The 27,858-nt window shown below is 41.5% G+C and overlaps 1 protein-coding gene across 1 annotated transcript in view; it reads right to left on the bottom strand.

Moving 5' to 3' along the window:
• LOC140210578 (nucleotide-binding oligomerization domain-containing protein 1-like) overlaps positions 1–24,895 on the bottom strand; it is a 42,845-nt gene extending 17,950 nt beyond the window's left edge. The window contains exons 1-6 of the mRNA XM_072279657.1: positions 24,770–24,895; positions 18,116–18,457; positions 16,324–16,653; positions 13,089–13,202; positions 11,027–11,452; positions 1,393–1,830 (exon numbers count right to left, since the gene is read on the bottom strand). Coding sequence (XP_072135758.1) covers positions 1,393–1,830; positions 11,027–11,452; positions 13,089–13,202; positions 16,324–16,653; positions 18,116–18,457; positions 24,770–24,845 — 1,726 coding nt within the window. The 5' untranslated portion in view covers positions 24,846–24,895. The remainder of the gene's footprint in view (positions 1–1,392; positions 1,831–11,026; positions 11,453–13,088; positions 13,203–16,323; positions 16,654–18,115; positions 18,458–24,769) is intronic.
• Between the last annotated feature and the right edge of the window lie 2,963 nt (positions 24,896–27,858).

Raw genomic sequence — 27,858 nt, 5'->3', positions numbered from 1 at the left:
TGCTGGAGGAATTCAGCAAGTCAGGCAGCATCTATGCAATGGAATAAAGAGATGATGTTTCGGGCCAAAACCTTTCAACAGGGCACCAGGACCTTTCAAGGGTCTTTGGCTGAATGTTGACTCTTCATTTTTGTTCATAGATGATGCCTGACCTGCTGAGTTCCTCTAGCATTTTGTGCGTTACTCTGGATTTTTAGTATTTGCAGGATCTCTTATGTTTGAAATTAAATCAAACCTTTCATATCTGTGAGGTTGATTTACAATGAACATTGTAACTGTAATGATGGGATAACATTTGCTGTGAGGTGATGCCTTGCAAGAATGAAGTCTTATACAGAAGGTAGATCATTGGAATATAAGTACTAGAAGCTCTATTACACATAAGTAAGACAATACAAAACATGTTCAATAGAGTTTAAATACTACTTCTAGAATGATGTGAAGGTAGACAACAATATTGTTCAAACAGTAATATACTCCTTTCCACAAATATGGTAGGCAGAGCCTATCAGTAAACTCAATTCACAAATTGGATTCTTGGTATCACATATTGTTAAGGTGTAGCTCTATTTGAAAAACAATTAACTTCTCCTAAATTCACAGGAATACTAAGGAAAAAATAAAAATCTAATTGTTGCTAGAATACAATCTTGGGTACATTTTAGGTATAAATTCTGCAAAAATCTGGTGTAAAATTGTTCTACAAAACACCTTTATATTCAATAAAAGTGAGGCAACAATGGCACATGAATTATTCACTGTGTGAAGTATGTGCAGATAAACCTGGGACATTGTAAGGGAATGTGAGAGAGGTCCTTTACTCAATGAGCCTATTCATTCAGAAGCACTTTGCACAAATACACATTTCTTATCAAATTATATTGAACAACTACACAACTTCCAGCTAATCCAATCCAGAAATTCCTGAGGAATGTTATTTAAACTGAATAAAACTGTAAAAGTGCTTTGCTTGGAGCCGGGGATTTGACAAAACTACCTAATGTACATGTACCATTGACCGTGGAGGTGGCTGGAAGATTGTAGATGGTGACTAGATGACTTTGCCTACATGATGAACTAAATTCAAAATGGAGAACAGAATACTTCAAGAGAAATTATGTCCTTAGGTTGAGGGCTATGTTTGGAGGCCTTTTAACTGAATAGTCCCATGGAGGAATAATTTTCATCTTTTTTTAATGTGTGAGGGCTTCAAGCCTTCAAGTACTCACCTCAACCAGCTATATATCAAAGTACTGTGACAGAGCATATCTGTGTCACAGTACTTTGATATATTATTATGGAATTTGCAAAGAGATGGGTTCAAGCTTTTCATGATTCATTATTGTTAAATACAGAAATGTCCATTAATTCTAAATATGTAAGCACACTTACCTTCAGGAATATTGATTATTTCGGATTTTTCGTTGTTGATCTGAAATAAACTCGTTGGTCTGCCTTCACAGAGGAGATCAAAAGCAGGTCTGTCATCTTTCTCAGTGTAGGATTCCAAAAGTGATGTTAGGTACTTTCTGATGCCAGGATAAAGATCATCAGTATTCTGTACGACATTGAAAAATTGAACACAAGCCCACTGCCCTCTGTGGCTCATTATGTCCAGGAGAGTCCGGCCTTTATCGATGTCTAGCTTAGCTTTTATATCACTCTGATCATTCTCAGAGATTATTTTCTTCTCTTTTAAAATATCTAGGAGTGGATGGATGTTTGGACTGATGTAATTAACTATAGTGCGGCGCCCTTCTTCAATAGCCTGCAGTGCCCAGTCTTTGCGCTTCATTTGTGTTGGAAAATATTCAATATCGTCATCAACACCTATGAGGAATGTTATTTAAGAACATAAAAGTATTGAAGAAATGTAACTTATACAGCACTCTATAATTTCCAGTTTAAGAAGTCGCTGGTGAGGCCCAGCGACTACTTGTTGGTGGCAAACAAAACAAAAAACACAACTACAGACAAGAGAAAGCGTGCAGATGCTGGAAATCCAAACAACACCTACAAAATGCTGGAGGAACCCAACAGGTCAGGCAGCACCTATGGAAAAGAGTACAGTCGGCATTCCGGGCTGAGACCCTTCATCAGGAAATACAACCAAATGCTTTATTGACAACACTCCTTCTCATAACATTTATGGTAAACGATCAGTACAAACAACAGAGAGGTGGGTGGAGGTGAGGAAGAGTCGAGTGTCGAAGCAAGTAGAAGTGAGGTTGAGGCAGATTCGAAGCAAGCGGAGGTGAGGCAAAGTCAGGGCGAGCGGAAATGAGGAAAAATCAAGGCCTGTCCACCTAAACCGAGAGCCAGGGAAGACCTGTGGTTTAATTGATCTAAGCGCCAGGCCAGTTTGGAAAGGTCAGGTACAGGCCAAAATGTGGTGGCGGGGTCCAGGCCTGGAGTGTATCGAAGTGACAGGGTCTGGGTGCTGCAGCAATGTTTGGATGAGTTAAACGCCAGGCCAGATTGAAAAGGCAGGGTGTCGGGACCAGAGGAGATGGTAAGGCCGATTCTGCTGGCTGTTCCGCGATGGTTACACAGCTCTGCGATGAACTGCGCCTGCTACGGATGCTCTGGGTCTGTGTCTGTGGACTCACTTGCGCTGTGAATACTTTCTGTTTACTCTTATTAGTTTGCGTGATTCGATTTTTCTCTGCACACCGGCTGTTTGATGGTCTTTTTTTATGGGTTGTTTTGTGGCAGCCTGAAAGGAGACAAATCTCAAGGTTGTATAATGTATACATACTTTGATATTAAGTGTACTTTGAACTTTAAACCTTGGTGCACGGTAGCATAGGGGTTAGAACAATCATTGTACAGCGCCAGTGATCACCGATTAGAGTTTGATTCCTGCCACTGTCTGTAAGGAGATTGTATGTTCGCTCTGTGATGGTCTGGGCTTACCTGGGCGCTCCGATCTCCTCCCTCATTGCGAAGATATATGGTTAGGGCTGGTGAGTTGTGGGCATGTTATCGTGGCACCAGAAGTGTGGTGACATTAGTGGGATCACCCCAGCACAATCCATGGGCTGAGTTGGCACTGATGAAAATGACACATTTCACAGTATGTTTTGATGATTTGAGGTGCACGTTACAAATAGTGCAAATAGCCAGTACTTAAAATGGATGTCATTACTGGAAGAAACATCACAGCCAATTTGCACACAATAAATCCCCATAATTAAAAGCAAATTATCTGGCATTATTTATGCTGATTAGGACATACCAAATATTAGCCAGTACATCCAAGGAAATTCCCCCACTTCTCTTTGATTTAATAATATGAAATATATAATTTATTTATTTATTTGGAGTCACAGTGCGGAATGGGGTCTTCCGAGCCACACTGCCCAGCAACCCCCAATATAACCTTAGCCTAATCACAAGACAATTTACAATGACCAATTAACCTACTAACCAGTACATCTTTGGACCGTGGGAGGAAACCAGAGCACCCTGTGGAAACCCACGTAGTCATGGGGAGATCGTGCAGCGACAGGAATTGGATGTGAGTCGCTGCTACTGTAAAGCGTTGTGCTAAACACTATGCTACCGTGCCGCCCTATCAGGTCCACCTGAAAGAACGGATGGCAGTTTTTCCTCACACAGCAGCACCCTTTCAGCACTGCTCTCAAACGTATTGGTCGATTTTGGTGCTCAGCTCTGGAACAAGACTTGATTCCAAGACGACCTGACCCTGAAGCAAAAGGGCCGCTCTTTGATCAACTGCCTCACAGGGTTAGATAAATAAATCCAAAATCTCTGTGTGATTCTCTCAGGGGAATTTAGTAAACCTCAGAAATATTGCATATAACAAACATGAGAATTTGTAGTTTGACCTTGAGTATATTCACCACTCATTGTGGTAGAGAATTTCAAGGATTTCATCCCTTTGGAAAAAAGAAACTTTTCCTCATCTTCTTCTTAAACAGGTCATCGCTTATTCAAACACTGTGCTATTGAATTCCAGATTGTCCCACAAGGAGAATCATCTCTCAGAATCTTCCCTGTCAAGCTCAGTCAGTCCTCTACATAATCACTTAACATTCCTCCAAACGTGGCCATTTCTCAAACAACAAGGCATTCATGCTATCCAACTAAGTCGTTGTTCCCTGAACTTCTTCCAAGGTTTGTTGTGTGTGATCGGGTGAAGTCAATATACACTTATGAAAAAGTAATCATTTCAGACAGTGCAAAGTGTTGCATTTTAAGAAGCTAAATCAGGATCAGACCTGCACAGCAAATATCAGGGACCTGGAGAGTGTTGTAGGACTTTGGGTGCAAGCACACAGTTTCCTGAAAGTGGCAACACAGGTAGATAAAATAGTGAAAGAGTACGGCACAATTGCCTTCATTGGATAGGGCGCTGTCTAAAACAGTTGGTATGTTGAGACTTTATAAGGCACTGGTGAGTTCTCACCTGGAGTATTGCGAGCAGTTTTGCGCCCCTTATTTTAGAAAGAATGTTTTCTATGGCGGGAGAACCTAAGATCAGAAGACACAGCCTCAGAGTAGAAGGGAGTCCTCTTACAATGGAAGTGAGGTAGGAATTTTTTTAGCCAGAGAGTGGTGAGTCTGTGGAATTCATTGCCACGGGCAGCTGAGGAAGTCAAGTCTTTATGAATATTTAAGGCAGAGATTGATTGATTGTCGATTGGTCTGGTGATGAAGGGATACAGGGAGAAGGAAGGAGATTGGAGCTGAAAGGAAAAATGGATCAGCCATGATAAAATGGCAGAGCAGACTCAACGGGCAAATGGCCTAATTCTGCTCCTATCCCTAATGGTCACGGAGCTACTGTAATGTGCTGCCACCTTGCATGGCACACACCGTCTGAGATGGTTACACGAGCAAATCCCGGAGTGCAATGCTACTGTGACTGGGTTTTCAATGATACAAGCAGACAGAGTTAATCTACAGTGTGGTAAGAGGAAGAGGAGTAGGCTTGCTGTGTTTGTGAATAATAGATGGTGTAATCCCTGTTACATTTCTGTGAAGGAACGTATCTGCAGTCTGGACATCGAACTGCTTGCAGTGAATTAGCATCCATTTTATCTGCTGCGTGAGTTCAGCCACACCATATTGCTGGTTGTCTACATTCTGCCTTCCTGATGCAGTGTGATGTCATAGACACCACCATCGCGAGGCTCCAGACTCAACACCCCAATACGTTCACTGCAGTATCGGGAGAGACTTCAACCGTGTTTCTCTCTCGACAATCCTGCCCAGCTTGGATCAGTTTGTCAAGTGTCATACAAGAGAAAATAAAACATTGGATCTCTTGTATTGAAACGTTAAAGATACACACAGCTCCACTTGGAAGATCAGATCACAGCCTGTTTCACCTCACAAGCCCAAAGCACAGCAACAGCTAGCTGCCACCAAGGTAGTAAAGAAATGGTCTCCAGAGGCCCTCGAGGTCCTGAAGGGCTGCTTTGAGGTAACTAACTGGAATGTGCTTTGTGAACCATATGGGGAGGACACTATCGGACTTACTGGTTGCATCACTAATTGTATCAACTTCTGTGTGGACACTGTAACACCATCAAGGACTGTTCGTTGCTTCCCTAACAACAAACCATGGGTCACTAGTGAGCTAAAGGCTCTTCTCAACCACAAAAAGAGAGCCTTCAGATCTGGAGACAGGGAGGAATTGAAACAAGTGTAGAGGGAGCTAAAGGAGAAGATCAAGGTAGATAAAGAGGAATACAGGAGAGAGCTGGAGAACAAGCTTGGGCAGAGTAGCACATGAGGGGTGTGGAGAGGCATGAAGAACAACACTGGCTTCAATCAGCCTGGCTGTAGAGCCCTGGAATGCAGCTGTGAATGGGATAATGAGGTAAGTCAATTCTTCAATAGGTTTGACAATTGCTCTCCTGTTAACACGCCCCTCAGCACACCAGTCCAGGTGCCAAGGTACCCAATTCTCGCTCAATAACAACACCTCCCCTCCCCCCCCCTCCAGTCCAGCATGTGGATAAACAACACAGGCTACCACTGTCTGCATCTCCTCCTTGCCCTGCACCTATCATCCGCACACCAACTGCTATCATCCCGATTTTCACCTCCCCCAGCTCCCCAATCATTATGGACTCCCCTTCACCACTAAGCAGGTGAGAAGGGCTCTGGGGAAACACGGCAAAGCATTGGGACAGGATGGCGTGAACACCAAGGTCCTGAAGGAGTGTGCTGAGTAGCTATGTGGAGCTCTCCAGCTCAATTTTAATCTGAGTCTCAACCCGGAAAGGGTCCCAACTGTGTGGGAAACATCATGCATGGTCCTGGTGCCCAAAAAGGGCCAACCAAAAGTCTTGAATGACGACTGTCCAGTGGTCCTGACCTCACACATCATGAAGATCTGAGAGAGGCCGGTCCCGGCTCACCTTCAACCCTGGTTAGATCAGCCGTTGATCCCCTGCAGTTTGCCTACCAGGAGCACACTGGAGTTGACGATGCTGTCATCTACTTGCTAAACAGAGCCTACTCCCATTTGGATAAGCAGGGCAGCACTGTGAGGATCATGTTTTTTGATTTCTCAGGTGCTTTCAAAACCCTACAGCTCTCATTGCTGTGGGGAAAAGCTCCATTCAATGCAGGTTGGCACTTCCATTGTATCCTGGATAATGGACTACCTGACTAGCAGATCACAGTTTGTGCAGCTTCAGAGCTGTGTGTCAGACATGGCTATAACTAGCACTCAGGCCCCACAGGACACAGTATTGGCTCCCGTCCAATTTACCCTGTAAACCTTGGACTTTAGATTCAACACTGAGTCATGTCATCTGCAGAAATTCTCTGATGACTCACCAATAGTTGGGCATATAAAGGGAGGATGGGAGGATGAACACAGGGCCCTGGAGGAGGACTTTGTCTAATGGTGCAAGCTGAATCATCTGCAGCTGAACATTCGTAAGACAAAGGAGACGGTGATGGACTTTCGGATGACTAAGCCTGCACTGCTCCCTGGTATTATTGATGGTGAGGTCATGGTTGTGGTGAGGGCCTACAAGTATCTGGGGATGCACCTGGATGACAGACTTGATTGGAGCACCGACACAGAGGCTGTGTACAAGAAGGACCAGAGTTGCCTCTACTTCCTGAGGTATGAGGTCCTTTGGAGTATGCAAGCCTCTCCTTCACATGTTGTAACAGTCTGTTGTCACCAGTACAATCTTCTATCCAGTGGTGTGCTGGGGCAATGGAATTAACAGACTCAGTAAACTGATTGGAAAGGCTGGCTCTGTTATAAGAGTCAAACTGGACACACTAGAGACTGTGGTAGAACAAAAGACCCTGTGGAAGATCCAGGCAATTCTAGACAATGTTTCTCACCCTCTGCATGCCACCTTGGTTGGACGGAGGAGCACTTTTAGTAATAGACTAAGACAACTGCGCTGCTCCAAAGAACGCTATATGAGGTCATTCTTACCCTCGGCCATTAGGCTCTATAATGAGTCAAACTATAACTGAGAAAGTAATGATCCCCCCCTGTTGGACTGTTTGAGGTAATTTATGTGCAGTGAAAGTTACGAGAAGGTGCTCAGGAAGCTTAATGGTCTGAGGGTGGATAAATCTCCTGGGCCTGATGCAATGCGCCCTTGGGTACTGAAGGAAGTAGCTGCAGAGATTGCAGAGGCATTAACGATGAACTTTCAAGAGTCGATAGATTCTGGCATTGTACTGGATGACTGGAAAATTGCAAATGTTACTCCGCTATTTAAGAAGGGTGGGAGGCAGTAGAAAGGAAACTATAGACCTGTTAGCCTGACATCAGTGGTTGGGAAGTTGTTGGAATCGATTGTTAGGGATGAGATAATGGAATACCTGGAGGCACATGACAAGATAGGCCAAAGCCAGTATGGTTTCCTGAAAGGAAAACCCTGCCTGACTAACCTACTCTATTCTTTGAGGAAATTACAAGCAGGGTAGACAAAGGAGATGCAGTGGATGTGGTGAACTTGGATTTTCAGAAGGCCTTTGACAAGATGCCACCCATGAGGCTGCTTAGTAAAATAAGAGCCCATGGAATTACAGGGAAGTTACTAGCGTGGGTGGATCCTATTCTGGCTGGCTGCCGGTTACTAGTGGAGTTCTATAGGGGTTGGTGTTGGGACTGCTGATTTTTATGATGTATGTCAATGATTTGGACTATGGGATTAATGGATTTCTGGCTAAATTTGCCGATGATACAAAGATAGGTGGAGGAGTGGGTAGTGTTGAGGGAACAGAGAGCCTACAGAGAGATTTAGATAGTTTAGGGGAATGGGCAAGGAAGTGGCAAATGAAATACAATGTTGGAAAGTTATTTCCCATGGTAGGGAAGTCTAGGGCAAGAGGGCATGACTTCAGGATTGAAGGATATTCATTTAGAACAGAGATGTGAAGAAATTACTTTAGTCAGAGAATGGTAAATCTATGGAATTTGTTGCCATGAGTGACTGTGGAGGCCAAATCATTGGGTGTATTTAAGGCAGAGATAGATAGGTTCTTGATTAGCCAGGGCATCAAAGGGTATGGGAGAGAAGGTAGAGGAGGGGGGATGTCTGGAAGAATTGGATCAGCCCATGATCAAATAGCGGAGTAAACTCTATAGGCCGAATGGCCTACTTCTGCTCCTTTATCTGAGAGTCTTATTTTTTTATTCTTTCTTATTTCTCTTCTAATGTTTGTATATTTGTTTATCTATAAACTTGTAATGCTACTGTGTCACTGTAATTTCCTTTGGGATCAATAGAGTATCTATCTATCTCTATCTATATAGGATGATGGTGAGAGTGTGTGTGGAATATTGTGATTGCCATGGTGTAGGTAGAATGAGATTAAGCTAGTGAAGGTGCAGAGAAGCTTAACAAGGAGGACTTGAGTTATAAGGAGAGACCAGGTAGGTTGGGACTGTTTTCCCTGAAGCGTAGGAAGCTGAGGGGTGACCCTATAGAGATTTATAAGATCACGAGGAGCATAGATAAGGTTGAGGATCACAGTCCTTTTCCTCTTGTAGGGGTGTCTAACACTAGGGGACGTAGATTTAAGGTGTGAAGAGAAAGATTTAAAGGGATCTGTGGGGCAAGTAGGGTTATCCAGTTCAATAGTAAAAATAGAAAAGCACAATTTTCTTAAATGGGCAGGGAGTGAGAACACTGGAATTTTAGGTGGACCTAGGTGGTCTTGTGCATGATTTATATAATGTTAACTTGCCAGTGCAGCTGAATACCAAGTGGAATAATGTCTCCTATTACAGAAGATTGTCTGAGACTGCAGTGAGTGAGACTGCATTGAACATCTTCCTTCCCAAGTGATACCCTTACTTCAAATTTCAAAGTGAACTTATTATCAAAGTATGCTTTTGTCATCGTACACTACCATGGGATTAATTTTCTTTCAGTCACTCACAGTAGAACAAAGAAATACAATAGAATCAGTGAAAAACTGCACACAAATAAGACTCACAAACAACCAATGTGTTAAAGAAGACAAAACTGTGCACATTTAAAATAAACAAATAAAGAATGAATAGACAAGTAAATAAATAATACTGAGACCATGAGTTGTAGAGTCATTGAAAGTGAATCCATAAGTTGTGGAATCAGTTCAGTGTTGAGGTGAGTGAAATTATCCACGCTGTTTCAGCAGCCTGATGGTTGAAGAGCAATAATTGTTCTGAACCTGGTGGTGTGGGACCCTTACTTAAGTGAGAGATCAAAAAAAGTTTGACTAGATAAATTCCTGTGGTGGAGAAAAATTAAAAAAACAAAATCTGCTGGAAATCTAAAACAAAAAATATACTCAGCAGGTCACCCCACCTCTGTGGACAGAGAAACATTTCAGGTGAGAGACCCTTTTTTTAACTTGAATTCACTCTTTCCACTAGTGGCATATACTATGTGATATACCAGAAAATATTACAAAATGAAATCTTAACATATATGCCATTCAAGGGTTATTGAGAAAGTAAGGAGACATGGGATCCAAGGGGACATTGCTTTGTGGATCCAGAACTGGATTGCCCACAAAAGGCAAAGAGCGTTTGTAGACGGGTCATATTCTGCATGGAGGTCGGTGACCAGTGCTGTGCCTCAGGGATCTGTTCTGGGACCCTTACTCTTCGTGATTTTTATAAATGACCTGGATGAGGAAGTGGAAGGATGGTTAGTAAGTTTGCTGATGACACAAAGGTTGGGGGTGTTGTGGATAGTGTGGAGGGCTGTCAGAGGTTATAGCGGGACGTTGATAGGATGCAAAACTGGGCTGAGGAGTGGCAGATGGAGTTCAACCCAGATAAGTGTGAGGTGGTTCATTTCGGTAGGTCAAATATGATGGCAGAATATAGCATTAATGGTAAGACTCTTGGCAGTGTGGAGTATCAGAGGGATCTTCGGGTCCGAGTCCATAGGACACTCAAAGCTGCTACGCAGGTTGACTCTGTGGTTAAGGCAGCATACGGTGCATTAGCCTTTATCAATCATGGGATTGAGTTTAAGAGCTGGGAGGTAATGTTGCAGCTATGTAGGACCTGGTCAGATCCCACTTGGAGTACTCTGCTCAATTCTGGTCGCCTCACTACAGGAAGGATGTGGAAATCATAGAAAGGGTACAGAGGAGATTTACAAGGACGTTGCCTGGATTGGGGAGCATGCCTTATAAGAATAGGTTGAGTGAACTCGGCCTTTTCTCCTTGGAGTGATGGAGGATGAGAGATGACCTGATAGGGGTGTATAAGATGATGAGAGGCATTGATTGTGTGGATAGTCAGAGGCTTTTTCCCAGGACTTAAATGGCTAGCATGAGAGGGCATAGTATTAAGGTGCTGGGGAATAGGTACAGAGGAGATGTCAGGGATAAGATTTTTTTACGTAGAGAATGGTGAGTGTGTGGAATAGACTGCTGGCGGCTATAGATTGTACAGAACAAAGAGTTCCAAAGGGTTTCTATTTCTTATCAATGTCTATTTTAGTTTAGTTTAAAATATTTCAAATTTTATTTTGGCCTATTCTGCAATAAAATAACAGCAACTCACCTTCCATTTCTACGATAACGGATCTTAAAATGTTTTGCTTCAGTGAGCCATGCTGGACAGAAAAATTGTACGCCTGCTTTCCTTCCGCAGCTCTTGCACATCTGAAGGTGAGTTGAGATATTAAACTGTACATTCCACTACTTTCGTGGCTTTTCCAAGTCACAGCAATATCACATTCTCCTTTGTGGAACAACATTGCTTTATCTTCTTGTTCATTCTGAAAATACCCTTTTGACTTCCTTTTTGCACAGTGTGAAGTGTTGTCCCATTTACCAATGAGGACTCTTTGGAATTTACCCACCTCCTCCCTGTACCAAGACACAACGATTGGTTTTGGTCCGAACCAGTAAACTGCACAGGCAAGAGAAAGTGGAGCGTTGGTGTTCCAGTGGTTTGATTTAACAATATTTGTCACCCTGGGAGTAACTGAAAATCAAAGAGAAACATAATCGATTTGTTGTTCTTTACTAAAAAAAAGGCTCTGCTACTTGTAGAGTCAGAGTCATATAACTATACAGCATGGAATACAGGCCCTTCAGCCCAACTGGATCATGTCAGACTGAGGTGTCCCTTAGGTTCATAGCCCTCTAACTCTTTCCTTTCCATGTACCTGCTGAAATGCCTTTTAACCATTGTGGCTGTACACCACTCTACATACCTCTGGCAGCAGGATCCATACAGGACCATCTTCTGCGGGAAATCATTGTCCCTTAGGCCCCTTTTATTTTTTTTTTCCATTCACTTTAAGCCTAGGTCCTCTCATTTTGAACTGCCCTATTCTGGAAAAAAGATGGTGGCTTTTCACCTCTTGATTTTATTGTTCTCCGTCAGGCCACCATTCAGCCTCTAATGCTCCATGGGACAATAGGCTAGCCTATCCAGCCCCTCATTATAACTCAAACCCTCCAGTTCTATTAACATCCTCTTGAATCTTTTTTGTATCCTTTTCAACTGAATGATGTTCTTCCTACAGTTGGACAACCAGGTCTGCATGAAGTACTCTAAATGTGGCCTAACTAACATTTTGTACAACTGTAACATGATGTTCTCAATTGTTGTATTCAATATCCTGATGCCTTCCTAAGTATATGTCTGTGTGTGTTGCCCGTTCCACGGAACCATGCACCTGCACCCCGGGTCTCCAGTCTACAGCAATCACTAGGACCCTACCATTTACTTTGCTGCGCTTGCTTGTCTTTCCCAAATGGAAGACTTCACATTTACCCATCTGTCATTTGTCCGCACACCGGCTCAGTTAATCTAGAATTCACTGCAATCTTAGATATGCTAACTTATTAACCATGCTGCCAATATTCTCATCCAATTGGCTATCTCACCTTGGATCTCATGTGATCTAACCTTCCAGACCGTTTCTCACTCATTTACTTTGCTGATCCTCTTGCTTTATTTTTTTAAGGAATGCTCCTTTACTAATCTGATTGACGGACAATGATCAATTTCAGTTCAAATAGATATATATATATATATATATAAAAGATGCAGATACTGGCGAGCTTAACTGAAAGCAGAAAATGCAGGGAATACTCAGGAGGCCAGGCTGCATACGTGGGGAGAGAAACAGAATCAATGCTTCATGTCAAAAACCCTTGGATGTGAAACGTTCGCTCTGTTTCTCCTCCCACCGATGTGGACTGACCTGCTGGATAGTTCCAGCATTTGCTGCTTTTAACAATCGCAGTGAAGTTACTTTTTTTTCAAAAGCAGTCAAGGTCATAGATGGACTGAACACTAAAACACATTGAGTATGCAAATCTGGTCAGACAGCTATGCTTAGTTAAATATTGTGCAACTGAAAAAATTATTACAGTACAATAAAGCACCAGGGACAAAAGGAAAGGATCACTGTCAGAAGCTTAGTATCACTGAAGTATTTTATTCAAACACACTGAGGCAACATCACCATCACTACCATCACACAAACCCCAATTACTCGAAGAGATAGGACATCATCACCTTCTTGGGAAAATTAAGGGTAAGTAAATACTGCCCTGGTAAACGCAACCTCATCCCAAAAATAAGTTTTAAGAGTTCTATTACTTACCTATACTTTTATTGTAGAAAAGGCAAGTTCCAAAACAGACAGATGACATTGCTGTGATCAGAAATGTCAAAACAATTGTGAGTAATACTCTTGATCTGCTAGTTAATTTGGGTCCTATGAAGACAAAAAGCCAAGCATTTGTTATTGATTATTTGTTATAGTTTCTTTGAGCTGACTGCTACTTGCAATCACAGAGCAGAATTTTAAACTTTGTTGCAGCGCAGTACAAAACACCATTTCCAATGCAACAACAGCAGTATTTTAGAAAACATGTCATTGGCTGTAAATGTGCTATGGGGTGACTCGAAAGAGATGTATGTTATATCAATATAGTCGATCCAAACTATATTCCAAATATAGTTTAATAATAGTTGAAAAAACTGAGACTTAAAGTATCTAATGCTGGAAACTATACTCTTCCAAAAGTAATGCTTCACATTTTGACTAGGAGATTAATGGCAATCTACTCACGACTATTTTGACATTTCTATTGTCTGATTCAACACATTTCAAACTTGCACATATGCATTACGTGTAGTTGGTGACCCAGGACCAGATAGGACAAAGTCAGCATGGCTTCCTTCAGGGAAAATCTTGCCTGACAAACCTGTTGGATTTCTTTGAGATTACAAGTAGGATAGATAAAGGGGATGCAGTGGATGTTGTATATTTGGACTCTCAGAACCCTCTGACAAGGTGTCATACATCAGGCTGCTTATCAAGTTAGGGGCCCATGGTATTACAGGAAAGTTACTGACATGGTTAGAGCATTGGCTGATTGGTAGGAGGCAGTGAGTAGGAATAAGAGGATCCTTGTCTGATTGGCTGCCAGTGACTTGTGGTGTTCCACAAGGGTTGGTGTTGGGACCTTTTCTTTTTATGCTCTATATTAATGATTTAGATGGTGGAATAGATGGATTGCTGCCAAGTTTGCAAATGATACAAAGAATGGTGGAAGGGCAGGTAGTGTTGAGGAAACAGGTAAACTGCATGAGGACTGAGATTAGGAGAATGGGCAAGAAAATGGCAAATGAAATACAATGTTGGAAAGTGCATGGTCATGCACTTTGGTAATCGAAATAAACGTGCAGACTATTTTCTAAATGGGGAGAAAATCCAAAAATCTGAGATGCAAAGGGACTTGGGAGCTCTTGTGCAGAACATCCTAAAGATTAACTTGCAGGTTGAACCGGTGGTGAGGAAGGTAAATGCAATGTTAGCATTCATTTCAAGAGGTCTAGAATACAAGAGCAGGGATGTGATGCTGAGGTTTTATGAGGCACTGGTGAGGCCTCACCTTGAGTATTGCGGACAGCTTTGGGCTCCTCATCTAAGAAAAGATGTGCTGGCATTGGAGAGGGTTCAGAGGAGGTTCACAAGGATGATTCCCAACTTGAAAGGATTATCATACAAGGAACGTTTGATGTCTCTGGGTCTGTACTTGCTGGAATTCAGAAAGTTGTGGGGTGGGGGGGGGGGACCTCATTGAAACATTTCAAATGTTGACAGGCCTAGACAGAGTAGATGTGGAAAGGATGTTTCCCATGGTGGGGGAGTCTAGACAAGAGGGCACAGCCTTGGGATAGAGGTGCGTCTGTTTAAAATAGAGATGTGGAGAAATTTCTTTAGCTAGAGAGTGGTGGATTTGTGGAATTTGTTACCACATAGAGCTGTGGAGGCCAGGCATTGGGTGTATTTAAGGCAGAGATTGATAGTTTCTTGACTGGACATGGCATCAAAGGTTACAGGGAGAAGGGCAGGAATGGCGTTGAGGAGGGGAAAAAAGAATCAGCCATGGTTGAAGGGTGAAGCAGACTCAATGGGCCATATGGCCTAACTCTGCTTCTATGTCTTATGGTCTCATTATTGACAAAGCTTAGGGAGGAAACTTAAAGATACAAGTGATTCAGAACTAAATCATATTATCAATATCAAATATTGATCCAATAATTGATCAACGTAGATGCCAAAGGTATGATGTTGATAATTTTTCAGCTATGTTGGCTTGGCAATAAAGCTCTGGGGCCTGGGAATTCTATTGATTTCATATTTATGCAGAGCAAGTGGATGAGTATCGATTGCAGCAGTATTCCTGTGCAAATTTGAGTTTCCCCGAGCCCTGGTTCTAGCAACGTTCACCTAAACTCTCCAAAAGAAATGAAGAATTTCATTTGTATGATATTTTTGTGTCATTGTCAGAACATTCCAAAGCACTTAGCAACCAATGAAATACATTCGAACTGAAATCTTTTGATGCAGGAAGCAAGCCTGTCAATTTCAACACAGCAAGCTCCTTCAAACAGCAAAAGACAATGAGCAGCACAAAGGATTCTGCAGATGCTGGAAATCCAGAGCAACTGGAAGAGTTACTCTAGAACAGGGGTTCTCAACCTGGTGTTCATGGACCCACTGCTTAATGGCATCGGCCCACGGCACTAAAAAAGTTTGGGAACCGCTGCTCCAGCATTTTGAGTATGATAATGAGCAGAAAAGGGGTTTTGGTACTGGTGGAAGATCTTGGGGAAGGACAAACATTGACCATGTCATCGAGACATTGAGCTCTTTTTTAAAATGGTGTCATGGTATTCCTGGAAAACAAACCACACTTTAATATAGTACCTCATTTGAAAAATAAAGGCAATGCATCCCTCTGTGGGAGAATATATCCACGTTACATTAATATCCCACATGTAGTTTGGTTCAGAGGCTCCTTCACATTAGGTCAGAGAACTAATTGATCAAAATTTTTTTGATTTAATTAAGTATTTACTGAGTATAATTTTGAAAACTGTCGGATGTTCATGTCAAATGACTCTCTTCTTGCATAATTTGACAATGAAACTGCAAAAAATAATTTAGAAACCGCATGATTCAGATATTGTATAAATAGTCAGTGAAATGCAGCTATAAAACTATTTTATTGCTGTATATATTTCTGATAAGGTGAGTTCAAAGGTTGGCAGTTTTTCTATTGAAATATTTTGTGTACATATTGCAAATAAATGACAAAAAACTTATTTTAAATGAAACACAGCAAACAATGTAACAGTGTTAACAAGTCAGACTAATTTTAAGGAACTGATGTACCATTAGGCAAGAGACTGGATGATGATTGCTTCTTACAGTGATGCCTTTCTCTTGTGGCTCAGTTACACAAAATTCTAACCAAGGTTCCCTAAATAAGAATAAACAGGGCGTAAGAGAAATGATACCAACCTCATTTATTATAACTCACCCTTTATGGTCAAACTAATGGCTTTTTGCACTGGTGATTTTAAAGCTTCATGATCCACTTGGCAGATATAAAAAGATCCATCATCTGACTGGTTTCCTTTGATGATTAGGAATGAAATCAGATTAAATGTCCCATCTTGATTTTGCTGAGGTGTTCCAGAAACTGCTTGGGATGTGATATCGACCTGGTTTCCATTGCCTTTCGAGCCACTTTTTAACCAAGTGACAGAGTGGTTCTTTGGGTAAAAGTTCTGCATCTCACAAATAATTGCTTTATCTTCACCAGGTTCAATTGTAATACTTACAGTGTTTACCCAGACTGCAGGAGGTGCTACAATAATAAAAGAAGCAGGATATATATTGCATTAGCTTCATAGCATTTTCATAGATTTTCATAGCAGTCATAGAGTCCATTCTCACGTACGGATACGAGATGTGGACACTCACCAAGACGATGCACAAGTCTCTGGATGGTTGCTATACACGAATGATCCGGATGTCTCTTGATGTGAATTGGCAACAGCACATAACAAACTTTGAGCTCTATAACAACCCACTGGTGCTCTCCACTAAAATCGAGGTGAGAAGACTGCAACTAGGGGACACTGTCTACGCCACCCCGAGCTACCTGCCAGGCTAGTCATCATATGGGAGCCCAAGCACGGTAGGATGAACCCTGGGTGCCCTCCCAAGAATATGGTCAACACGATCCTAGAAGGCAGCGGCGCGGCTAATGTAGATGAACTGAACACACTGATGTGGGGGAGGGAGAAGTGGAGAGTCCATCATCGTGCCCGACGCTGGCCCCCTAGGCCTGAGTCGACGTAATAGTACTAGTAGTACCTTCATAAGCTTTCTCATTTGGTATCACTTCGAATATAACATGTTCATGGTGCTTTGCAATGGAGCAAGTTGCATGCCCTCCCCACTCCTCCCATTTTCCAGATTATGTGTGCTGTTCAATGAAATCTTGTTTGTTCAATGGCCATCTGTCCAGCTTTGCCCAGCTCACCCTTCTTAGAATTTTTCTAATGAAGAGACATTGCCCTGAAATGCTCACTCTTTTTTCTCTTACCACTGTTATTATCTGACCTACTCAATGCCTCCAGCAAGGAATGATTGAATCGGTCTGGACTTTCTGCCTTGCAATGCAGAAGATTGAGAGGAGATTTGATAGAGGTACACAAAATTATGAGGGGTATAGATAGTGTAAATGCAAGCAGGCTTTTTCCACTGAGATTGGGTGGGACTATAACCAGATGTCATGAGTTAAGTGTAAAAGGTGAAAAGTTTAACAGGAACATGAGGGGAAACTTCTTTACTCAGAGGGTTGTGAGTGTGTGGAATGAGTGGACAGCACAGGTGGTGCATGTAAGTTTGATTTCAACATTTAAGAGAAGTTTGCATAGGTACATGGATAGTAGTGGCATGGAGGGTTATGGTCCCGGCGCAGGTTGATGAAAGTGGGCAGCTTAAATGGTTTGGCACAGACTAGATGTACTTTTCTATGACTTTATGACACTTGTTTATATTTTGGATATTGACCTTCTTTGGGTTTTGCTTCAATTATTCTTAACACTTTTTCTACTCTTAATAATCAGTCTCATGTTTAAAACTAACAATGGATTTCAAATCATCACCATTATGCAGATGAACACTGAATTTCTTTGGCATGTGGGTGTATTTTCTAATGTTAGTCACCAAACACGTGTGGTAATTTTTATCATCATTAACATTTCCAGTTTTCAGCTAACACAGTTTTGACAGATTTCAGGTATTATCTCTGTACTCACCTGAAATCGACAAAGTAACTCTCCCCACTTTTTTATGAGAAAATATTGTAACTGTACAGGAGTATGATCCAATGTCATTAATAGTAACATTTTTTAGGAGTAATGATGCATTTCCTTTGCTTATTTCGCTTAAAGAGAGACTTGATCCAGGTCTATAGATTTCATATTCTCCAAACTCAAACAGGCAAATAGCCTTCTCATTATCTCCTGTTCTCTGATTCCACTCGATCACAATGTAGCTCAAGTCAAGTTTACTGGTGTGAGAAAATAAGCAACTTAATAGGACTCCTTCACCAATTGTGGCATCCAACACTGTTGGGCTGACTTCCAAATCCAATGTAGCTATATTAAAAAGATGAAAGTGCAAAATGAAATAAGTTTTAAAACATGTCAGTTTATCAGCCTTGACAAATGTCTATTCTTTTTCTCCTCACAGATGCTACCTGAGTTTCCATCATTTTGTGTCTTTTTTCAGATTACCAGCATCTATAGTTTTTTGATTGACAACAAATCATTAATTGGTTAAAAAAGAATAGTTGGTTTGTAAAATTCTACAGAAAAAAATGTAATTCCTATCAGCTTCATGGCTAAGAAATACAAAATGTTTGTATTGGATTGGGGCCACAAGTCTCCAGGGGAACCTTATGCTACATAAACCTTACACTTTATGTCAGGAAGGTGTAAAACATGAATTGTCACGAAGAGCTGGGAAACATCAGGTGCCATTTTACACATCCCAATGGAAGTGTTTAATTTAATTTGCAACTGATACAAATTCAACTGAAAATGCTAACTTTGGGGTACATTGATTTTAAATTATTATTTTAAATTAAATTTATTCTAAGGATAAACCTGGCAATTATCGGCCTGTGAGTTTGACAACAGTGGTGGGTAAATTGATGGAAAGTGTTCTTAGAGATGGTATATATGATTATCTGGATAGACAGAGTCTGATTAGGAACAGTCAACATGGATTTGTGCGTGGAAGGTCATGTTTGACAAATCTTACTGAAATTTTTGATGAGGTTACTAAGAAAGTTGACGAGGGTAAAGCAGTGGATGTTGTCTATATGGACTTCAGTAAGGCCTTTGACAAGGTTCCACACGGAAGGTTAGTTAGGAAGGTTCAATCGTTAAGCATTAATATGGAAGTAGTAAAATGGATTCAGCAGTGGCTAGATGGGAGATGCCAGAGAGTAGTGTGGATAACTGTCAGATTGGAGGACAGTGTGTAGCGGTGTGCCTCAGGGATCTGTACTCAGTGTTGTTTGTCATATATATTAATGATCTGGATGATGGGGTGGTAAATTGGATTAGTAAGTATGCAGATGATACTAAGATAGGTGGTGTTGTGGATGATGAGGTAGGTTTTCAAAGCTTGCAGAGAGATTTAGGACAGTTAGAAGAGTGGGCTGAAAGATGGCAGATGGAGTTTAATGCTGAAAAATGTGAGGTGCTACATTTTGGAAGGACTAGTCAAAATAGGACATACATGGTAAATGGTAGGGCATTGAAGAATGCTGTAGAACAGAGGGATCTAGGAATAATGGTGCATAGTTCCCTGAAGGTGGAATCTCATGCGGATAGGGTGGTGAAGAAAGCTTTTGGTATGCTGGCCTTTATTAATCAGAGCACTGAGTATAGCAGTTGGGATGTAATGTTGAAATTGTATAGGGCATTGGTAAGGCCAAAATTGGAGTATTGTGTACAGTTCTGGTCACCGAATTATAGGAAAGATGTGAATAAAATTGAGAGAATACAAAGGAGGTTTACTAAAATGTTGCCTGGGTTTCATCTCCTAAGTTACAGAGAAAGGTTGAACAAGTTAGGTCTTTATTCTTTGGAGCGTAGAAGATTGAGGGGGGACTTGATAGAGGTGTTTAAAATTATGAGGGAGATTGATAGAGTTGACATGGATAGGCTTTTTCCATTGAGAGTCGGGGAGATCCAAACAAGAGGAAATGAGTTGAGAGTTAAAGGGCAAAAGTTTAGGGGTAACATGAGGGGGAACTTCTTTACTCAGAGAGTGGTAGCTGTGTGGAAAGAGCTTCCAGCAGAAGTGGTTGAGGCAGGTTCGATGTTGTCACTTACAGTTAAATTGGATAGCTATATGGACAGGAAAGGAATGGAGGGTTATGGGCTGAGTGCAGGTTGGTGGGACTAGGTGAGAGTAAGAGTTCAGCATGGACTAGAAGGGCAGAGATGGCCTGTTTCAGTGCTGTAATTGTTATATGGTTATATATGGTTAAATTATTACCATGCAGTATAATTTCAGAGCAGCTATTGTTTATTTTGTTAAGTTCCTCTTTAATGTGGTTCAATTTATTTGATTAGTTCCCTTTCAAAAAAAATTACCAGTACATTTGGAAAGCCTATTTCCAGCTCCACTTCCTCACCACGCATTATCCTCAAAAAGCCATATTTTTCTAAATGATAGGAAAGAAGACCTTCACATTATAAATTTTGCCTATTAGAAATTGAAACATAAATCAATTTGTTGATTGACATAAATTTATTTATCACATGTACATCAGTGAAATACATCATATGTGTTAACAGCCAATACAACCTAAGGATGTGCTGGGGCAGCCACACATTCTGGTGCCAAAATAGCAAGCTGATAATGTTGGGCAGAATAACACAAAACAAGCAACAAAACATGCCCCATTTCTTGCTCCCAGCCACACTGTCCTCCAACACTATGACAGGCCATCTCTGGTCTCAAGTCTCCAGCCTCTAGTGGACTGCTGGATTCCCAGACAGTGAGCTTCAAATCCCTCAGTGGGCTCAGGATGCCGGCCCAAATGTTATTCTGCTAAACTACCCACTGCAAAATCTATGATAATAGAATTCTGCTGCTTATTTCTTTGTGCACTGTTTAATAATGTTATGCAGCTGTTATGAGCAAGACCCACATAGTATTCCTTCCCTAGAAGGATTACAGCGGTTCCACAAACTGGCGCGTTACTGTTATGTTTGTTCTTGATCAAAGATAAACTTAGCTTGGGTAAAACCAACACATTTTTATTGACAGAATGGCTCTGCTCGACACAAGTGCATGCCACCAGCTCACTAACATCGCTTCTGGTTCTGGGGTGAACTGCCCGCATTACATATTGGGAACTGACGTTCTTTACTATGTATACACATAATAACACATCTTACCCCTTTAAAAAAAACAAACACAATACTATGTCCTCATAAACCTGCAAGAAACAATAATGCATTCTACAAAGATGCTTACATTAACCTCAGTTGTAATGAGCAAATAGTCTCTTATTCACTCAACACCTTTCAGTCAGTCTCTGCACTGGTCTGGTGATCCATTTTGGTCTGCTATTTATTTTCGCGGATGTATTGCCTTCCTTTGCTACGTTATTATTAGTGTGTTTCTGAAAACTCTGATCAACAAGTTTATTTTTTCACGTATGCTGGCCCCTTTGGTGTTCTAACATGTGACGTGTCACAGCTATGGGTCGGACCTTGTGATCATAGATCCAGACAGTTCCTTCTTAGTATTCCTACTCCATCTGGGTCTCTGGTAGGGATGTGGAGCAACTTCCTCTTGCATGGACCATGTGTTGGAATTGTGATCTCAGATTCATGCTTGATTTGCAGGCTTCAGGACTGGTAGGCTTTTCGCAGTCTTGCGTGATACTGTTTCTGTTTTTCTGTTTGACCTTGTGTGCTCCTTTAGGTGTCAACAGGTTTTCATGCACTGATAGATTAATGCATGTGTTGACCACCAGCATTTGGGCTGGTGAAAGGCCATTCTACAGTGGTACACTTCTGTAAATTACTGGACTGTTGAGGAAGTCCTCTTGTCCATCTTCCGCAATCTTCATGAGGCCCTTCACTACCTTGACCACACTCTCTACTTGCCCATTAGATTTTGGGTGATGTGGGCTTGAAGTTATATGTTAAATCCCCCAATTGTTGGCAAAGAACTCAAATTCACTGCTCGAAAATTGTGGACCCTTGTCGGATACCACTTCACATGGAACTCCATGCCTCACAAACACAGCTTTCAGGAAGGTGACAACCGCTTTACAGGATGTTGATTGCAGTGTTGAATTTCTGGGTAATTGGAAAAGTTGTCTCTTACAACAGTAGGACTCTTCCCCTAATATTCAAACAAATCCACTTCAACTTTGAACTGCAGCCTGTCTGCTACAGGGTGTGGTGTAAGTGGTTCTACTTTCTGCTTTAGTCTGTAGATAAGACATATCTCACATGAAGCTGTGGTCTGGCTAATGTCTCGATTCATTCTTGGCCAGCACATCACTTCACAAGCTTTACATTTACATTTCTCTTCACCAAGATGCCCTCCATGTATCTTTTGGAGCATTTCCATGTGTAGTGACACTGGATTCACAAACCTGTTCCCTTTGAAGACCATATCTTCCACTGCTGACATTTCAGCTCTGCACACCCAATAATCCTGAATACACATTGGACCGTCATTTTTATTTGCTGGCCATCCTTTCTATATTGTGTTTTTGAGTACCTTCATTGTTTTTGTTCGTGCTGCTGTCCTAATCTCATCTGTTCAATGGGGAGATACTGGAATAGAGGCTACAGTCATGTCAACATAGACCTCCATATCAGCATGAATCTCTTGGTCACTCTTTTCTTTCTTGTTGACTGCTCAGGAAGCACATCAGCAGCAAATATATATTTTCCCGTTGTGTAGGTCATCTTATATTTCTGCAGCCTTATCAACATGCACTGTATCCTCATGGGACAGTCATTCTGTGGTTTGGACATAATTAAGTTTGGGTTCAGATCACGCTTCTGAATCCATATTATGCTTGTTCTTGACAAACTCAGAATGGGTAAAACACATATTTATCTACAGAATGGCTTCTGGTCGACCTGAGTGTGTGCCACCGACACATCAATGTCACTTCTGGTTCTGGGGTGAACCACCTGTATTGCACATTAGGAACTGAAGTTCTTTATTATGTACACACATAACACAACTACCACCTTCTCAAGGACAATAAGAGCTGTGTAATATATGCTCTTCTTGCCAGTGATACCAATAAAGTAGAAAAAAACAGTAATCCATAATGCAGATTTTCCCCGGGTTATGGTAGGGTCGTTTCTACAGATTGTTTGTAACTCGGACAGTTCACAAGGTAAAGGTGCAACCAAGAATCTAGTACCCAGGCAGAAGGTGTTTGTTAGCAGTGTGGCAATCTACTCCTTTGGTCTTGTAGACACATGATCAGAAGTATGGGCTGTACTTAAAACTCCCAGAATGGACCTATTAAAAACCAGAAACTGAAGAAAAACATTGCAAGTTTCTCATCCAGTCTGACAGATTGCCAACCTTTGCATAGATTTGGCCTAACAAAAACTGAAACGATTTTGACTAGTTGTGTCCCACAAGGATCTGTTCTGGGTCCTCTACTTTTCGTGATTTTTATTAACGACCTGGATGTGGGGATAGAAGGGTGGGTTGGCAAGTTTGCAGACGACACAAAGGTTGGGGGTGTTGTAGATAGTGTAGAGGATTGTCAAAGATTGCAGAGAGACATTGATAGGATGCAGGAGTGGGCTGAGAAGTGGCAGATGGAGTTCAACCCGGAGAAGTGTGAGGTGGTACACTTTGGAAGGACAAATTCCAAGGCAGACTACAAAGTAAATGGCAGGATACTTGGTAGTGTGGCGGAGCAGAGGGATCTTGGGGTACATGTCCACAGATCCCTGAAAGTTGCCTCACAGGTGGATAGGGTAGTTAAGAAAGCTTATGGGGTGTTAGCTTTCATAAGTCGAGGGATAGAGTTTAAGAGCTGCAAGGTAATGATGCAGCTCTATAAAACTCTGGTTAGGCCACACTTGGAGTACTGTGTCCAGTTCTGATCACTTCACTATAGGAAGGATGTGGAAGCATTGGAAAGGGTACAGAGGAGATTTACCAGGATGCTGCCTGGTTTAGAAAGTATGCATTATGATCAGAGATTAAGGGAGCTAGGGCTTTACTCTTTGGAGCGAAGGAGGATAAGAGGAGACATGATAGAGGTGTACAAGATAATAACAGGAATAGATAGAGTGGATAGCCAGCGCCTCTTCCCCAGGGCACCACTGCTCAATACAAGAGGACATGGCTTTAAGGTAAGGGGTGGGAAGTTCAAGGGGGATATTACAGGAAGGTTTTTTTACTCAGAGAGTGGTTGGTGTGTGGAATGCACTGCCTGAGTCAGTGGTGGAGGCAGATACACTAGTGAAGTTTAAGAGTCTACTAGACAGGTATATGGAGGAATTTAAGGTGGGGGCTTATATGGAAGGCAGGGTTTGAGGGTCGGCACAACATTGTGGGCCGAAGGGCCTGTACTGTGCTGTACTATTCTATGTTCTATTTTCTATGTTCAAATCTGACTGCACCTTAAAGAGTTAATCAAAGTCTACATTTAGCACACCCCTGTTCTCCCCTTCCCTTTCACTCACAGAACAAACATTGATAGTGATTTGGTATCGGAGCATACAAGAACGTAGATTTTCCCTTTCAAGTTAAAATAACCAGGAAGTTTAGCAGTGTACCTGAACAGCCCTTACAGAGAAGATTCCAGGCCTAACATACAAGTCCTTTGTTGTAAACGTTGCTTGCAGTTCCTCATTAGCTGCATTTAACTGGAGATATCCACTTACCCACTAAAGAGAGAATGTAAAATATCATCAGATCAATCAGCAAACAGTTCATTTTTCCTCTTAACTTGAAGGCCATTTTGTAGAAGTAAAAACAATGTCCACGATCTCATCTTAACTGTCGCAAGACGATTTGGAAAACGGAAACTGAAACCAAAAAGATTTTGAAATGGGAAAATTAAAGGGGCAATGTTTTCAAAATATGTATGGCAAGATTATTTATGAGATGTGATATAACTGAACAATAATTGATATATTTTACTGTATATTTTAAAATAAAAAGAAATGACATTGTCAAATACCATGAAACTTTGCCTTTAATTTAGAAACATTACTGCATACAGGAAGAAGAAAAAAACACTTTAATTCAGATCAAAGAACTGATTGATCAGTGCAATTCATTACAAAAACATTAAATTCAGAATGATCACAGTAAACAATAGATTTGGCCAGATTATGGATATATTGTATAGAAACATTAATGTTAAATTAAGGCTGGAAAGAAACTTCCTTAAAGTCAATCCATAAAAAGGCTATAAATGGAATGCCATCAGGAAAAATAGGCAGTGAACATGCATTAGTTGAAGTAGTTTCAGAGGCAAAAGCTGAGCAGTTCAGGGTGACACAGTGGTGCATTTGGTGGAGTTACTGCCTCACAGTGCCGAAGATCCTTGGGTCCTGTCTGAATGGAGTTCACACATTCTCCATGTGACTACATGGGTTTCCTCTAGGTCCTCCAGATTCATCTAACGGCACAAACGTGTAGGTATGTAGGTTAATCGGCCACTGTATATTGTCCTTTGTGTCAAGGAAATGGTTTAATCTGGGAGAGCTGATGAGAATGTGGAGAAGATTGGATTTATGTAGGACCACTGTAAATGAATGGTTGATGATTGGCATGGGCTCTGTGAGCTGAAAAACCTATTTCTGTGCTGTACCTCAAAATGACTAGAAAATCTGACGCAGATTGGGAGACCGTTTTGCCAAGCACTTACGCTTTGTCTGCCAGGAAAAGCGAGATTTCCCAGTGGCCAACTATTTGAATTCCACTTCCCATTCCCACATATCAGACCATGGCCTCCTGTACTGTCGTGATGAGGCCACACGCAGGTTGGAGCAGCAACACTTTATATTTGGTCTGGGTAGCCTCCAACCCGATGGCATGAACATAAATTTCTCGAACTTCCAGCAATGCCCACTCTCCCTCCTCCTTCACCATTCCCCATTCCCATTTCTCCCTCTCACCTTATCTCCTCACCTATCACCTCCCTCTTTTCTTTCTTCCACAGCCTTCTGTCTGCTCCTATCAGATTCCCCCTTCTCCAGCCCTGTATCTCTTTCACCAACTTCCCAGCTCTTTACTTCACCCCTCCCCCACCTGGTTTCACCTATCACCTTGTGGTTCTTCCTCCCCTCCCCCCACTTTCTTACTCTGACTCCTCATCTTTTTCTGAGTCTTGAGGGATATTGGCCAGAAACATCAACTGTACTCTTTTTCCATAGATGCTGCCCGGCCTGTGGAGTTTCTCCAGCATTTTTTATGTGTTGCTAGAAAATATTTGAAAGGGAAATGTGTGAATTTTTAAAGGATCACAATTTTCATGCAATGCTGGTAACCCTAGTGAGAATGCATGCTTGGAATAGCTGTCAAGCACTCTTCATTTGCCAGCACTCAACAGCATTCACAACCCTGATTATATAAGGAAGCAAAGCATTTGATTCTCACAAAGTAACTGTTACTTCATCTTTGTAAAATGTCAACCTCTAGTCTCAGGTTCTGTGACCACAACCATTGTAATTACCTCTATTAACTTCAGCAAATATCCATAAAAGAATGTACGCACAGTCTTCTAAACAGGGGTGAGGGGCTGGTGCTGGAGTGGTAAGAATGCACGTTAGCCATCTGATCGTTATGATCGATTTCTGATTAGAATGTACTCACTGACAAGGTTTCCTCATCCCTCTGGACTTACCTTCTTCCGAGTGAAGAACTGTTTCATCTCAGTCCTCATTGGCTTGCATCTTATTGTCAACTCTGCACAATGGTCAGTTGCAGCAAATATTCTCCCTGAATTTAGCCTGGCATGCTTTTCAAGAAAGTAATATGACTCGCTTCCCTTCTGATTTCTCTAAACTCTGGATAATATAGTCACGGTCCATTCAATCTCTCCTCATATGAGACGCTGCCATCCATAGAACTATTCCAGTGAATCCACGCTGCACTGTTTCATGCCAAAATTATACCCAACACTCCATGTGGGGTTTCAGCAACACCTTTGCAATTGCAATAAGCCCTTTTTAGTTCTTGGAATCACATCCTCTTTATAATGGATAACATAAGGTTTGTCCTAACTGTTGCTGTACTTGTATGTTGATCACCAAAATTCCTTTGAACATGAACATGACCCAGTTTCACACTACTCAATGCTCTACCCATCTGTCATTTACCTAAATGGATCATCTCATATTTTTCCATATTATATTCTATCCCCTTTGTTTATTACCTTCAGCAAACTTGGAAATGTGATGTTTGGACCCTTCAGCCAAATATTTATATAGATTGAGCACAGCTAGGGCACAAGTGCATTCTCTGCAGAATAGTCAGTCTGCCAACCTAAGAAGCATTCATTTATTCTCACATTTAGCTTTCATTTTGATGACAATTCTTTGCCCATATTGGCATATTACCCCTGATTCTATGTGCTCTAACCTCACTAACTCTACCTGCTTTGCTCACACTACCATTCACGTGAAGCTGAGGTCTGAACAAGGGACTTAAGTAAGGATCTTGTCAGCTTTCATTATGTTCCTTTCTCCTCAGAATTCTAATCAGTGTGTGGAAAAGAGACCACCAGCGCTTTACAGTTCCAAGATCCATTGCTGAAATAGAAGCAACTTGTATTAACTGGCAGTCCTGTTGGTAATTGGCAAGGATGGAGATCTGCTTCACACCACTTCCCCTCAAGTATTCTGTCCATTTCCCACAACAGCATCTCAGGCCTCCCAGGCAATCCAATTTCCATTATAACAAAATCCTCTTCTTCATTCAGTGCTCCTAAATACGCATTATTTATATTTGACAAAAACATGTT

This window comes from Mobula birostris, chromosome 15 (genome assembly GCF_030028105.1).
Source record: "Mobula birostris isolate sMobBir1 chromosome 15, sMobBir1.hap1, whole genome shotgun sequence".
In the NCBI taxonomy this organism is placed as follows: domain Eukaryota; kingdom Metazoa; phylum Chordata; class Chondrichthyes; order Myliobatiformes; family Myliobatidae; genus Mobula; species Mobula birostris.
Note: the sequence above shows the minus strand (reverse complement) of the source record. Positions and strands in the feature narration are given on the sequence as shown.